Source organism: Trachinotus anak, unplaced genomic scaffold (genome assembly GCF_046630095.1).
Source record: "Trachinotus anak isolate AG129_WGS33_773 ecotype Australia unplaced genomic scaffold, CSIRO_AGI_Tana_v1 ptg000129l, whole genome shotgun sequence".
Classification (NCBI taxonomy): Eukaryota; Metazoa; Chordata; class Actinopteri; order Carangiformes; family Carangidae; genus Trachinotus; species Trachinotus anak.
The window spans coordinates 1-15,446 of NW_027273979.1; the positions used below are offsets into that span (position 1 = coordinate 1).

Sequence of the window (15,446 nt, forward strand, 5' to 3'; positions counted from 1 at the left end):
AGTGAGAAGCTGTTCAGTGTGTTTGTGGGTGTTTGTTTCTCGTCGACGTCATGTAAACATAAACGTCCCCCCACCCCCCAACCCCACCCCTAATCCCACGGGACGTTGTTGCTCCCTGTTGTTTTCACAGTTTCCTAGTTAGCAGCTCCTCTGCTGCGTCTCCTGGTCTCCATGGTAACTGAAGACCAGAGGGACAGAGGGGTGTGTAGAGAGCTGACATCACTTCCTGTTCTCACATGTCAGCTGCAGTGATACCTGAAGCACACAAGATACTAATGCTAACACCCCCTGTTCAGACCTGTGGAGGGCCACAGGGACCAATATTAAATAAATACAATGTGAAGTAAAAACCAGTTTATCGTGAAATGTAGAAACAAACCAATAAATTTAACTAAATCATTAAGTTAAAAACAATCATGACACCAATATGTTTTTTCACCAAACAGAATCACTAGAACTTTTTTTATTTATAGATATTTTTATTTACATTTTTTTTTTTTTTACTGTGTTTTACTTCTATTGCACTTTTCAGCCAATCAGATACCCTGTTCTTCTCTTTCTCCCTGACAGGGCTGACGCCTGGACGCTGAGTAGTTCATTAAAATCTTTATGCTAAACAAAGCTAAACAGCTGAGTGGGACCAGTCTGAACCACAGATTGTAAATAAATGTGGGTTGAGCCTCTGTGACGTTACCCTCAGCTTTCTGAAGCTCAGAGTGAGCTGCTCCACCGTCACCATCTTGGCAGAGCCTGACTCCGCCCCCTAACTCCCAGCTAATCAGAAAACCAGCAAAGAGGTGGGGCTTGTGTGTGGAGTCGAGACTTTGGTGCATGCTGGTTTGCAGCAAGCATTGGCTCACCCACCTGTCACTCAAAGAGGCCACGCCCTCAGTTCTCCATAATTTTAGTCTGCAGCTTTTAGCTTCATCACACCTGGAGGTTGATGCTTGGTCTGAACATGTGACTCTCAGAGGGAAAGAGAAGAGAAGAGGCTTTACCTGAGTGCTGTCTGTGTCAGGATGCTTCAGCTGAAGTCTCCCCTGAGATGCTTGTGATTTTTTTTCACCTGTCAACTGATTTTACCTGTTTAACAATAAACGATGAAAACTTCACCTGGTTCACTCCTCTTTTTTTCCAGTTTTCAGGTGCTGATACCTGCAGGACAATTCTCCCAGCAGCAGATATTCAACACAGTGAAATATAAACAACAGGAACACACAACTGGAAGAAGCTGCGTAAATGATTTCCAAATATTTAAGTAAGGCAAGTAATATAGGTCTTTATCACAGAGTGAATATTTCTGTGACGATGAACAAACGCTTCTGAACATGTGATGCAGATAAAAAGTAAAGTCAGAGGAGAGAAGATTGCTCACTGAACGCTGCCTTTATAATCCTGGGAAATATTTAACACTGTGGATCATTTTAATAAAAGTCATCAGAGGTTTCAGTTTATATTTCCAGTATTTATTGTAAACTCTTTTGCCCCTGTCAGGGACCTATATGAGTGATTAATGTTTCCACTGATCTGATTGGTCAGTAGTTGGGCGATTTTCATCCGATTGTCTGTAGTTCACAAGCTCCGTGAAGCACACGTTACTGTGTTTATCTATCGCAGTACAAGTGAGGCAGATGCATGAAAACCAGCCTGAAGCCCAAAGACACCTGGAGAAACCCTGATCTCAGGCTCCAGAGGTCTACAGGACTCTGAAGGATCGGCATGTTTTCAGTCCCAGTTTTCAGATCATTCTCCTGTTTGTGACGTCACCTCAGTCTCATATGAACTTGGTGAGTACAGTGTAAATATCACTGATACAAATGATGAACAAAACTATAAAAATGAGTCCAGAGTTAGAAAAAACAAGCTTTGATTCGTATTGGCAGGAACAGCTCAAGATGCATAAGATGAACTTATTCCTGAAGCTTTGATAGTAATCAGGAGACTTACTGTTGGACACGTCCCCTCTGAAATAACATCACCAGTAAGGAGACTTTAAGATGAACGGTCCAATCTTCTTCTGTTGACAATTGCAGAAAATACCTTCAGATACATACTTTCATTTTAAAACGTCTCAGTAATTTACTGAAACAGCTGCTCACTGTAGTTTTTTAAATCAAACAGCAGAAACAGGGCATCTGTTGGGGACTATTTTCAGCAGCGGATTAATCCACATTAAACCACAGTGAACACTGTGCTGTAGTATTTGTGGTAGCGGGACGGTGTGTGTGGGACTAAGTCAGAGTAAACTTGAGTGTCTGTGTTCATTGTGACACAGTGAGACTGATGAAGGTCCCTCAGTTTGGTAGAGACCTGGTTTGTCCCCTCAGCTGTTTCCATCATCAGGAGCAGCTCAATTAAAACCATGTGGAGTCCTGACGGATCATTAGCTCATTAGTGTTACAGTTAACAAATCATTTCCTCTTAGCCCACACATGCTGACATCACCAACACTGGGACGAGCTCTGTGCTGCAACATGTGAAGTCAAATTAAACCTAATAAATCAGATTCATCATCAGGGATCAGGAGCAGCTAAGGCTTTTATTTTGACAGGCTGATAACATCTGTTTGTGTGTGTGTGTGTGTGTTTGTTGTTGTATGTCATCATCCCATCACGATGTGAGGTGGGGTTGCTGCGGCAACTAGCCACGACAACATCATAACAACTTCAATCAAAAGGAGCGGCAACGAGAAGTATGTCCCTCCCTCCCTCTCTCTCTCTCTCTCTCACAGTTGTTTCCATCACTTCAGAGGACATTACACCAACATTACATTTGTTTCCTGGAGATTCACTCTGACCTTAGACCAGGTCCTCACCTTGGTTTTAGCTCCCAGGAGGAAGTGTTATTGTGTTATGTCCCCACAACATGAGTAATACAGTAATCCACACACACACATACACACATAGCCTCAGCCTGGTTTCCACTGAGCAGCTGAACTGTACTGAAGTCGAGATGTTTTCAAAAATAAAACCATTAACAGTTTTTCTCAGTGAACTTCACCCATAAAAACCTGAATCAGATCAGTATTTGCTGTGACCCCCCTTTGCCTTTAATCCAGCTCCAGTTCTCCTCGGTACAGTTCTTCAGGTTCTCAGCAGGTAGGTTGGAGAACCAACCTCAGTTCTTCTGTCTCTGTCTTGTCATGTGATCCCAGACTGACTCCATGATGCTGAGACCAGGACTCTGTGTGGGCCAGACCATCTGCTGCAGGACTCCTGGTTCTTCTGGTCTCTGAAGGGAGTTCTTTATTCTTTAGGCTAATCAATATATTTACAGCTCGGCTCTTCCACTGCAGGTTTGCATGCGTTTACTAGGGGTGGGTGAATCAATCCCCAATGTATCAATATGATTGATAGAAATAGAAATTGCTCCATCAGACCTTGAACACAACCTGGATACGTGAACGGTCTTCGTAGTGCTGCACCGTTTGCGTCTCTGCAGTTAACGTGTGATGACCTTCTTGGAATTTCTCTGTTTGTTACTATTTTTCTCCTGATTGAGGCCTAAACATGCTCAAAAACTCATGACACTTTGCGTTAGGCCTTGGGGAAATATACGTGTTTTTTGGGATTTTGCACGTGGGTGTGGAAAAATGGCTTGATAGCGCCCCCTAGAAAATGTCAACGAATGACTACATGCCCTCCGTTTCACCTACCGACATATGAAATTTGGTTTGTAGACATGATATACCAGGACCTACAAAAAAAGCCTCCTGCACCCGTACCCAAAAGCCAACAGGAAGTCAGCCATTTTGAATTTACTCTGCAATTTAGGGGCGTTTTTGCCATTTACAGACATTGTACTTTAAAAAACTCCTCCTGAAGAATGAACCAGAACAACATCACGTTTGGTCGGTGTGACGACACTGAAGTGCAAAGTTTTCTTTGAACGGCCTTGGGTGTGGCGGTGTGGCCAATTTTGGATGTTCCGCCATGAAGCAGGAACATATGCCATCCGATCTGTTTCAAATTTCACCACAGTCACACTGAAGACATCTGCATATGAATATGACCTCATAGTCATAGCGCCACTCACTGAAAACAGGAAGTAATCATCATTTGAAGTAAATGAAATCTCCATGCTCTGGTAAACACTGTTGGCCTCATTAAGTGGAGGGGTGTGCAATGGTTTGATGGCCCACTTGTAGCTTAATCTTTCAGCTTTTCTTCCATCAGAACAGTGCACAGTTACATATAAAGAACAGGCACGTATAAAAGCAGTCATCAACACCCTGTATTACCCTTTACAACCTCCCTTACCCTACCCCCTCATCTCTCCTCCCAAAAACAGAACCAACAAAGAAATTATAGTTGGTCTCGCTGCGCTCTCTCTTTAACAAAACTGTAATCCACATCCCATGGCTGGAGAGTGTGAAGTCTGGCTGCATGCCTTTGGGCCACGGACCCCTCCATCGAAGGACCGGGACCACTGTCGCCAAGTCAGGGAATGTGGTGGTTACCATCTCAAGGCCAACGTTTTCTTGGCTGCCGTGAGACCAGGCCATGGAGCACGTTGCAGAGTCAAATCTATGAAAGAGTCATCGTTAAGTAGAATCTAACCACACCCCAGGGCGTTGAGTGGTCACAATTGGGAGATGCGATGATCTTCATGGAGTGACAACTTCTGGGAGTTAGGTACATCCTGTCTGCAAATTTATAATGTATTAGTTGATGATCTGGATTCTCAGAAGTACCACACAAGTTTTCCCACACAGTCGTCCAGCAAACCTCTTCGTCATTTACACCAGATGCAACCCAACCCCAGCTTCTACTGGACCTGGCCTGTGAGGTTCAGGATACATTTGTGTGTTGATCCACATGGACAATGTGTGCCCACACAGCTGAGCTTAATTACAGGTAAGATAAAGGATGATCCAGGTAGATCATATTCAGCTTGTGAGGGTGGGGGAGGTGAGGGCTTTGCTGACTCAGTGTGAGGCTGTGGCTATTTGCTGGAAACAGTGTGAGTCCAGTTCAGACCTGCTGCGCTGAAAACTTTGTGACATTAACTCGACGCGAAATCAGCTGAACAGCAGCTTCAGTCATGTGACTCTGTCCTGGTCGTCCCACTCCCCCAGAGACCCCCACCCTCAACAACATGATGTCATCCTGAAGTCCTCCCACACTGACAGCTGCTTCCTGTTGACACAACTACTGACATGAGGTAACTTCCTGCTGCTGAGACACACACACACACACACACACACACACACACTGACCTGTTGTTCTTCCCTGAGGATCATTGTTCTTCACTTAAGAAACTAAACAAACTGTTTTCTCTCTGACTTTATGACTCTGTGTGTGTGTGTGTGTGTGTGTATGTGTGTGTGTATGTGTGTGTGTTTTCATCTGTCGTCACGGAGACGAGTTGGGACTGTTTGTTCTCCAAACTGAGCAGCAGTTTTTCTCTGGTTAAAATTTCAGTCTGTTTCTGACTTGATCACAGCAGCATGGCAGGTATGCTCGGTTATACCTGTGACCACACCCAGCAGTGATGTCACAGTGTACTGGAGTACACCTGTACATCACTGCAGCCAGGTGAGAAGTTGAACCATTTGAGGTCAGCGAAAACAAGCCTGTCAGTTATTAGTGCGATCCTAAAAATGCGTCTGCAGAAACATGCCCCTACATCAGCAGGCGTACTGGACCTTGGTTGTCATGGTTACAATAATAAACATGCGGACTGTACCAAGAGCAGCGTACTCACCTTTATCACCATGGTTACTATAATAACAGTCATGTCTTGGTTAGGTTTAGGAAAAGATGGTGATTTGGGTTAAAATAAGTACTTCCTCAACAGTAGACGATCTTTGTTGTCATGGTTACAATAATAACAATGAACAGTCATGGAGAATAGAAACAACATAAACTGCTCCTGTCACATGGGAATCGAACACCGCTCTCCTGGGTCATATTCATCCATCCACCCCAACCTCCTCCTGACGTGGACTTTGTCGCTCTATAAACTACGTCACCGCACTTTTCCCTTTGCTCCTGTCATCATCGCTACAACCACTAGATGTCGCCTAGCAACAGAACCTAACTGTGGGTCATAGTGACCTGCTGACAGACGACCTGTGGGCTCAGAAATCCCCCTCCTCGCCTTGGTTTATTTAACCCGGAACCACTGTGTGCAGCTTCTTTTGTGCTATATATGTGTTTTATTCTAACCAGTTTGTGCACATGTACATGCAAATATGTATATATGTACAATTATTCATATTTTACTGCTTTATTTCTATCAAACCTGTCATGGAGAACTGAAATTATCCCTCTGACCTTTGACCTCCACCTCCAGGAGCTGACAGGAGCCTGCATGGACACCCTGCCCCTGTGAGCCTCCCTCTTCTCCTCCCTCCTTCCCACCCTCTCTCGCTCTCTCTCTCCCTCTCCCTCCCTCCCTCTGTTTTATTGCCCTCCCTTGATGTTGGACAGGATGTCGTCATGGCGACGGGATAAACAGATGATAACAAGCCCTCAGCACTTTGAGCTCATTTGAATGCTGCGACCGCCACTGAGGGCCAGAAGAGAGAGAGGAGAGACGGAGGTGAAGAAGAGGAGACAGACACAGGAGGACAGCGGAAAGACAGGTAGGACACTGTGCCTTTTAATGTTGGAGACTTTGTTGAGAAATATAGATTAAAATTAAGATTAGTGGGGAAATTTGCAACTGAAGAGAAACTAGAAGTAACAGAAAAAAAAATGCCCAATGTAGTTTTAGTTTGAATTGTTGAAACAGTCTGTGGGAGCCAGATTCCCAGAGTCTGACTCTGGTTTGCAGCAGCTCAGATTCTTTGCATGCAGATAAATGACACACAGCCAAACAGACAGCACTGCTGCTAATTATTAGTTGTGTTGTATGACACTGCAGAAAACACTGTGAGTGTTTTATGACTCCACATGCAGATGTGTGCATCTGTTGACAAACTGAACAAACAGACAGGATTTTATATACGTGTTTAATCTACAGTCACCGTGCATCAACATGTGTTCGTGTTTAAGGACAGTCACTAAGTTTGTGTTTCAGTGTTGGTGGGCTGTAAATGAGCTGAGCGACTGTGATGACACTCAGGGTGCATACCAACACACTTACAGACACATACATCCCTATCTTACTGCAAGGAGACTCATCATTTTGCATTTTGATGACGTTACAAATTGTGTCGGGTCGGATTCTCAGTAGCTGAATCCTCTCTGCTGACTTGTGCTGTCCGACAGAGCTCAGTTCGAGGGCCCCGTCATTCTGTTTATATTTGCTGCTCTTGGGACAGATTATAAACAGATTTCATATTGCATATCGTTTCTTTGCAGATGATACTAAACTTTTCTTCCCATTCAAACCTGGTGAGGCTCGCAGGTTAATTAAACTGTCTTGACACTAGATGTTGACATGGTTACTTATTTCATGCTAAATCATGGTAAAAATGCCAGACAGTCTGTATTCCATAGTATTTAATTTTAATGATCACTATAACCGTGGTCGATTAATGTAGTAACTCAGACGCATGCGTGGCAAGCAACGTGGGTTTGTTCTGTGTCTGTCAAAACATGGTGGAAGGCCGTGACGGCTTCCTTTGGAATTTTTTTTTTTACCTCTTTGACAGCAAAACTACTGTGTACGAGTGGGTTTTTTAAAATGCAGGTAAACCTGTTAAAAAAAAGGTGATTGATAGGTTGACCTCTCCGGTCGAGAAGACACACGCACACCTGCACACTGAGCACACAGGCAGACAGAGGGGAGAAGCAGTTAGCTGTTAGCTGCCGTGCAAATTGGTAAAACTAAATGAACTTGGTTTGGGTCGTCTGCTTGTGCCTGGTGTTTATTGTATGTATTTATTTTGTGTGTTTGATTGTGTACAGTGTTTTTTTCCATTTGTAAATGTATTTGTGACCTTTTAATGTGAATCTGTGAAGCACTTTGTGAAAAGGGCTAAATAGACACATTTTACCTACTTACCAACCCCAACTGTCCAAATGTCCTGACTGTGGGAATCTGACACCTACACACCTGTGTACACACACACACACACACACACACACACACACACACGCTTCTACAGGAGCTGCTGCTGTCTGACAGAAAGAGCAGAGATCTGCACCCTTATTTGAGAAGTGTATTTAGAGACAGAGGGAACAACCAGTCTACCTGCAGGAGGATTCTCCCTGTCAATAACAGAGAAGGTGACGTCCACCCAACGGTCCAAAAGCCAAACCCATTGACAAACAGATAAAAAATAAAAAAGAGAGAGAGAGAGGTCATGACAGCTCTGTGGACAAACCATAATGGCCTGGGAGCGGTCCACGGCAGGACAAGACCTGCAGTGAACCAGGGCCTGGGTGTGGCTCAACATATTCAGTTTAGTAACACACAAACCTTTGCTGGAAGAAATCAGAGAAAACAGAGGCTGCAGAACTTCATTCAAAATCCTCCTGTTTTTAAGTTTCCTTCGGTATCACAGTGAAACAGTCTGAACATCATGATACACTGCAGACACAGCTGATCTCAGCTGATTCATCTGTTGGTGATGAGACAGTTTAACTACATGTGAACGGATACAGACAACACAAGGCTCCAACATCACCGCAGCACTGACTCGTAGCTGAAGTTGTCATGTTGGTTCCCAAACAGGCTGATATGATATGATATTGGTGTAAGTCAACTGGCCATAATGCACATCACAGTGATTCAACAGAATATCATTTTACAAGTTTGTAGTTATTATTGTTCAAGCTGACTTCAGTAACGTGAACTTGAGATTCATTCAGATTTCAGACTCTCTGAGAACAGCCCCTGAGTTTAGAGCTTCCACTTCAGTGTGAGAGTGCTGAGACGAGTGCTTCTCACATGAGGACCGCTACGTTGGTGGGCAACTGATTTTCTTCAAAACAAATCTTCACTTTGGTTTTGTGTTGCAGGTATTTTTCCAATCATGGCGGAAAGTAACGACATGGAGCAGCTCCTGGCGGCTTTCAAGAAGTTTGCCATTCATGGAGACACGAAGGCCACGGGGAAGGAGCTGAATGGGAAGAACTGGGCCAAACTGTGCAAAGACTGCAAGATCATCGATGGCAAGAACGTCACCGGCACCGACGTGGACATTGTCTTCTCCAAAGTCAAGTGAGTCTTGTGACACAACAATACATCCAATCCTGGCGAGTCCATTTCATTTTCTGATTATTGGTATTCTCTGGTCACTTTTTCATACTGCACAGTTGGACTAATGATAATAATAATAAAAATAGAAATGAAAAAAGTAATAAATATAATTTTATAAAATGATTCATGATGAAAAGGATCCACAGGTGACTTGTCATTAGCTGCAGCTGTTTCACAGCAGAAGTAAGTGTTTGTGTGTCTGTGTGCAGACAGAAGATGTCTCGAGTCATCACGTACGAGGAGTTTCAGAGAGCGCTGGAGGAGTTGGCTCCAAAGAGGTTCAAAGGTCAGAGTAAACAGGAGGCGCTGCAGTCCATCTTCAGACTGGTGGAAGGCAGAGAGCCCACCAATGTCGGGGTGACGGTGAGGAGGAGCTTTTCGTAAAACCTCCATCATGTGTTTGCAGTACAGTCAGTATCAGTCTGAAGGTACACGTTGCATAATATGACATGAACACAACAGAAGAAGAAGTCAGGAGGTGTTGATTTGGGGAGTGAATGTGGAGAAACTGTTGACGAGTCAGTGGAGTGTGGGGTCTGGGTGGGGTTGGGCACAGTCTGTGGCAGAGATCAGGAGCTTTATTTATAAAACTGGGTGCAGAGCACTTGTTCTTATCTGCATTTACAACCAGTCAGAGCCAGAGGCATATAAAACTGTATTGTCTGCATAAAGACGAATGTTGTTGTACTGATTAGTTTACAGAGTTTAGAGAGGACGCCACGCTGACACTGGAAAAGTGAGGAGGACACGTCCCCCATCCACAGTAGACTGAGGTTTGATCTGGTGTCCCGAGCCGATGAGACAGCAGGACATCATCATTTAAACTTGATGGGACATGATGGACGATCTGCTGCTCATCTTTAATATTCAGCACAAACAGCAGCTCAGTCTCACGTCACCTCTGGCTCGTCTTCACGTTTCAGGCCACAGACACACCTCTCGCTCTGCTCTCACATTTCAGAAGTGCAGCTGGCAGACTCTCAGCCCGTTCATTAACAACTCATCAGAGAGGTTTAATATTGTGATGATGGAATCATCTGAGTCTGAGCCAAGAGGTGAGGCAGTCTGGATCATCTTCAGTCAGCAGACAGGATCCAGTAATCTCACTGAAACAAACACCTTTTTGGTGTTCTTTTCTTGCTATACGCTTGCCCTGGAAATCGCTCCAGTCTGCATCAGTTTGCTCCGTCTCTGGACAGAAGTGCACCTGTGTACTTGTCTCACCTGTTTTCTGTCGGCAGATCAGCAGCAGCACAGGCAGGTGAGACTTTGGTCTGGGTTGATTTCATTCCTTTCTTCTATGTTCCCACCAGAAAGTGGCGAAAACGGCAGCTGTGGACCGTCTGACCGACACGTCCCGCTACACCGGGTCACACAAAGAGCGCTTCGATGAGAGCGGCAAGGGTAGAGGTCGGGAGGGCCGGGAGGAGATCGTGGAGAACACGGGCTATGTGGGAGCGTACAAGAACGCCGGGACGTATGACACCAAGACAAAGGCTGAGAAATAACCAGGCAGGAGGCAGCTCCACCTGCTGGGAGCTTACAAGTAGTACAGCTCCTCCACAGCACTTAGTCTGGATCAAACCTTGAACTTTGAACCCTGTGTGTGTGTGTGTGTGTGTGTGTGGGGGTGTGTGTGTGTGAGAGAGAGAGAGAGAGAGAGAGAACTGGACAGAGTGACAGAGCTTCATGTCCAGTCTGAACTGTAGACTCTATAAACACATGGATATGACAGGAGTGATCCAGTCTGTAAGCAATGATACATGACTATGTGTCTTCATTGTGGACAAGACAATCTGTTGACCCACCAGCGCCGCCCCCCACCCCCGCCGAGGCAGACTGTTTTGCTGCATGTCTTCATAAATCCATCAGTACAGCCCCATTTAGACCAATATGGTCCGGCTGCGGTTTTCAGACCAGGTGGCGTGGCGTGATTGGGGCGTGACGTAACAATCCAGTTACATCCCCCAAACCCACAATAGGCCAATCACAATCATGGGGTGGCTGTGGCTTAGGAGATAAACCGGCTCCCCCGGTCCTCATCTCAAATTGGGAACATATGTCTTTCACTTTCATTAATCTGATATATCATAGTTATTGTTATTATAGTATTAAAAATATACTTATAGTACACATTTTTTAAGTGTATTTTTTTCCACCATGGATCTGATCAGGTTAAGTGACTTGAAAACGGACAGATGCATCTTAGTTATGACAATATAAACTATTTCCTTCATTGATCATGGACAATGATATTGTTTTGAGTCGTAGCATTAGCATAAAATCCTAAATTAAATTCTCAGCTGACCAATTTGTTCTTGTCTATATGGAAACAGAAACAGATACCTCACGTCCCACCCCGTCACGCCACGCCCCCTGGTCTGCAGGCCGCAGACGGACCCTTCTCATGGTCTGCAACCTCCGCTTCTGATGAGGATTTCTGGAGGTGTATTTTCAGTGGACAGCAGAGAGACCTGCTCAACATCCAGGTCTGTTAGAGACCAGATCCTGTCATTTCACCAGGGTTCAGCTAACATCCAGAATCATGAGTTCAGTTCCTGAGAGGCAGAGTGAGGATTTCATCCACACCTCGCCCTGAGACGTTCGCCTTGTCTGAGTGGGGTTTCAATTTGTTTGCAAAGTTCTTCTTGTTAAAAGTCCCAGCTGGTTCAGACCTCAGTAATGTTTGTGCTCTGATTAATGTTGTTACAGCCTCTCTCAGCTCACTCATGCAGCTCTGAGAGACCATTTTCAGTCATGTGTTTTCAATCTGCAGCATCTTTTGGATCCATGTTGAATTCAACTAAAACAGAATGTGCAGTTTCCTGAAAACTGAAGCCATATTGGGATTTTTTCTTTGTCTTGTAATATGTGATTTTTGCAGCCTTGTTCTTCCTCTGCAACAAAATAATTTTAAACTTGTCCCACAAACTGTTTGTGTCTGTCTGAAGCTCCTTCTGTTTGGAGTGGATGCAGGTACAGAAACTGGAAGTGGAAATGACTTTATCAAACGAATAAAGACAAAAAACTGTTCTGTTCTGTCCTTGTTCTCCTGTTTCCACTGCAGGAACCTTTGATATGCTGCTTTCTGACTAAGACATGTAGGTAAAGTTGCTTCAGAGTTCCTGAGAAGGTTCTTGTTCCCCTGCAGTGCCTTGTAGCAATCACTGGCTTTTGTGCTGGGGGGTCAGAATCTCAGTCTGACGAAATAAAATAATATCATAATAGTTTTACGGCCCACGACATCCACCACAGGAACTCATACGTGCTCAGAGGGCTCTGAGAACCTGTCCATGATGGCAACCAGACTGGTGAGGCTGCATGTTTGAGGTGGACCCCGGAGGTGCCCGCCGTCTCATTTAGGCTTAGTTGGAGCAGCATACTTTTCCCGCCTCAACATAAAAAAATAGTGTAAACACAGCAAATAACCCTGTATGAAACAGGTTTCCTGCAGTGCTAACTCAACAGCAATGTGTTAGCGACCTGTTCTTAGCCTAAAAGACAGTTGGAGGGGTTGGGTATGGATGCTAGCTGGCAAACGCACAACAATGACAAAAACTGTATTTAATGAATTTCATGAATTAAAAATAAAATTTGACATTTTCAGTGCTATTAAGCCTCGGATATAATGTATTATGATCTAATACCGATCACTAAGCTTTTCACAAAATGCTGTGAAACACCTGGGCTATTAAAGATTGACTCAATCAAAAAAATCGATCATCAAATCATTGGTTTGTAAAACTTTTGATGTCTGATTAGAATGAATATTGCACTTACATCGTTGCCACAGCCCGTCTCTCCTTAAATTGACCACTGCAGCCCGCACATTTTTTCAAAAGGCACAACTTTTACTTTGAAGGCAGGCTGTCCCTGTCTCCAGTTCTTGACTTCCTTGTTCAATTTTCATTGTACAAGTTGGAGAATGGAACAAGCTGATGCTGGTGCGCTGAATTGAATTGCACGTCTTCATTCAATGTGACAATGACACATGCTTTGTGTTAACAGTGTTTAGGCAACATCGGCTCATGAAGAACGAGCTCACACACGTCAATGTCCACTTGCACTGGTACAAGTAGGACAATGAAATTAGGAAATACCCCCTAAACTGGCTTTTTTCATTTTTCAACATGAACAACTGAAAAGGAATTATACTTCGTACACGGACTGTACTGGAACTGTTTCACTGGTTCAAATATGTTTCTGTTGAAAAGGTGATCATGTTTTATCTTGTGCACACAAGATAATTATCCTGTATATCTATATATATGTATAATATCTAACAACTAATCAGGTTAATTGGCGACAGGTCAGTAGATGATTGGGTTTAAAAAGAGGCTCCAGAGAGGCAGAGTCTCTATGCAATGAACAGTGCAACAGTTTAAGAATAATCTTCCTGTAAAATAGCAAAGAATTTGTGAATTTCAGCATTTACAGTTCATAATATCATTGAAAGATTCAGAGAATCCAGAGAAATCTGTGTGCAAGGGACAAGGCTGAAAACCAGTACTTGATGGCCATGATCTTCAGGTCCTCAGGCAGCACTGCATTAAAAACAGACATGACTCTATAGTGGAAATCACTGCATGGAACGGTGGCCCTGAAGGTCAAAACACAATTCAATTAAATTCAATTCAATTTTATTTGTATAGCACCAAATCATAATCTACATTATCTCGAGGCTCTTTACAGGGTCAGGTCAAGACCTTACTAAACCCAACAGTTCCCACAAAGAGCAGCACTTGGTGACAGGGGGAAGGAAAACTCCCTTTAACAGGAAGAAACCTCCAACAGAACCGGGCTCGGGGGGTGGTGGGGGGGGGGGGGGGGTGTCTGCCTCGACCGGTTGGGTTTTGGGGGGGGGGCAGGAACAGCTGTGTAGGTAATGGTGTTATCAATAATAATGACAGGTAACAGTGGTTAATAGTAAAGATGAGTAGTGGTGGATCTGGATCCTGCTGCTCCAGAGGCAGAGAGACCTGCAGAATGAGGACAGAGAGAGGGAGAGAGAGAGAGAGAGAGAGAGCCCAGTGCATCATGGGAATCCCCCAGCAGTCTAGCTCTATAGCAGCATAACTAAGGGATGGGTCAGGACATACCTGAGCCAGCCCTAACTATAAGCTTTACTAAACAGGACAGTTTTAATCCTGATCTTAAAGGTAGAGAGGGGGTCTGCCTCCTGAACCCACACTGGGAGCTGGTTCCACAGGAGAGGAGCCTGAGAGCTGAAGGCTCTGCCCCCCATTCTACTCTTACAAACTCTGGGAACCACAAAACACAACAACATTACAGAAAACAAAATAACATTTCAGAAAACTAAACAATTCACAAAACTAAATGACAAATTACAAAAAGGGGAGGACAACATTTCTTGTTTGTGATTGGACAGAGTCCCTGGCAACAATTGCATGTCATTTCCTTTTTATTTTTGCACGAATTTCAAACTGAGTTTGAAAGAATGGAGGAGGAGAGTGAAATTATAGGTTAAAATTACATACGTCATACATCATATGTATGTCCTTTAGAATATTCCCTTATTTGTTTTGTGAAATGTTGTGTGAATTGTTATTTTATTTTGTGAAATGTTAATTTGTTTTGTTAAATGTTGTTTTGTTTTCTGAATTGTTGTTTTGTGAAATGTTGTTTCACCGTAATAAATGGATGAAGACACTCATTTGTCTGCATCGGTCTGACAGTCTGTCCCACAAGTTGTCAGGCACAGCACAGTAAAGAAAGATGAGAGGAAAGTGCAATTCCCCCGATTGTTGTTTGGATTACAAACGGGAGCTCATCAGTTTACTTTCATACAATAACTTCACCTGTAAAGTCCTATTTTACTCTTCATTTCATTTGTCAGGACTAGAGATGTCTTCAGTGGGCACCAGACAAACTGAAATTGTGATTAAATATTAAAATAGTATGAACACAGTTTACGGAATCCCTCACAATAATCAATGAAGACATAATATTAAAAAATGCTAAAGGAAATATTGAACAAACACAATTATTTCCATTGAATTTCCATGAATTATTATGTATTATACGCACACAAGAAAAGAAGTGGTGAAAAAAGCTGTGCTGTTCTTATTTGCACAGAAAAATCTACGTCTTGAAGCAAATTATTTTTTTGTATTTGAACATTAAAATCAACATGTATACATGCCAATAGGGATGGATACATGTACATGTGCCATAGATGTGTCATCCAGACAGAAGTGGATCAAGAACAAGGAACACCACTGAGGTGAGTCCTCCATGTCTCTGTGGATGTTTCAGGAAAACAGAAAAGG

At 43.6% G+C, this 15,446-nt stretch overlaps 1 protein-coding gene across 5 annotated transcripts; it reads left to right on the top strand.

Moving 5' to 3' along the window:
* Positions 1–13: 13 nt before the first annotated feature.
* Positions 14–12,187, top strand: LOC139617969 (tubulin polymerization-promoting protein family member 3-like). 5 transcript variants are annotated; one of them, XM_071473740.1, is made up of 7 exons: positions 14–1,787; positions 2,623–2,692; positions 3,155–5,163; positions 6,298–6,589; positions 8,916–9,117; positions 9,366–9,519; positions 10,470–11,636. In XM_071473740.1, exons 4-7 carry the CDS (start codon positions 6,499–6,501, stop codon positions 10,662–10,664), a joined length of 642 nt encoding a protein of 213 aa, XP_071329841.1. In that variant the 5' UTR covers positions 14–1,787; positions 2,623–2,692; positions 3,155–5,163; positions 6,298–6,498; the 3' UTR covers positions 10,665–11,636. The 5 variants fall into 5 exon arrangements, with proteins under 5 accessions (XP_071329841.1, XP_071329839.1, XP_071329840.1 ...); XM_071473738.1 differs by having other exon boundaries at positions 14–2,692; XM_071473739.1 differs by having other exon boundaries at positions 2,623–5,163.
* Positions 12,188–15,446: the final 3,259 nt, after the last annotated feature.

Bases quoted from the DNA above. Each gene is read 5' to 3' on its own strand.
- LOC139617969 (XM_071473738.1), top strand. From the start codon at position 6,499: ATGCTGCGACCGCCACTGAGGGCCAGAAGAGAGAGAGGAGAGACGGAG. The intron at 6,590-8,915 runs GTAGGACACTGT...TTTGTGTTGCAG, and splicing joins GGAGGACAGCGGAAAGACAG to GTATTTTTCCAATCATGGCG. The intron at 9,520-10,469 runs GTGAGGAGGAGC...TGTTCCCACCAG, and splicing joins CCACCAATGTCGGGGTGACG to AAAGTGGCGAAAACGGCAGC.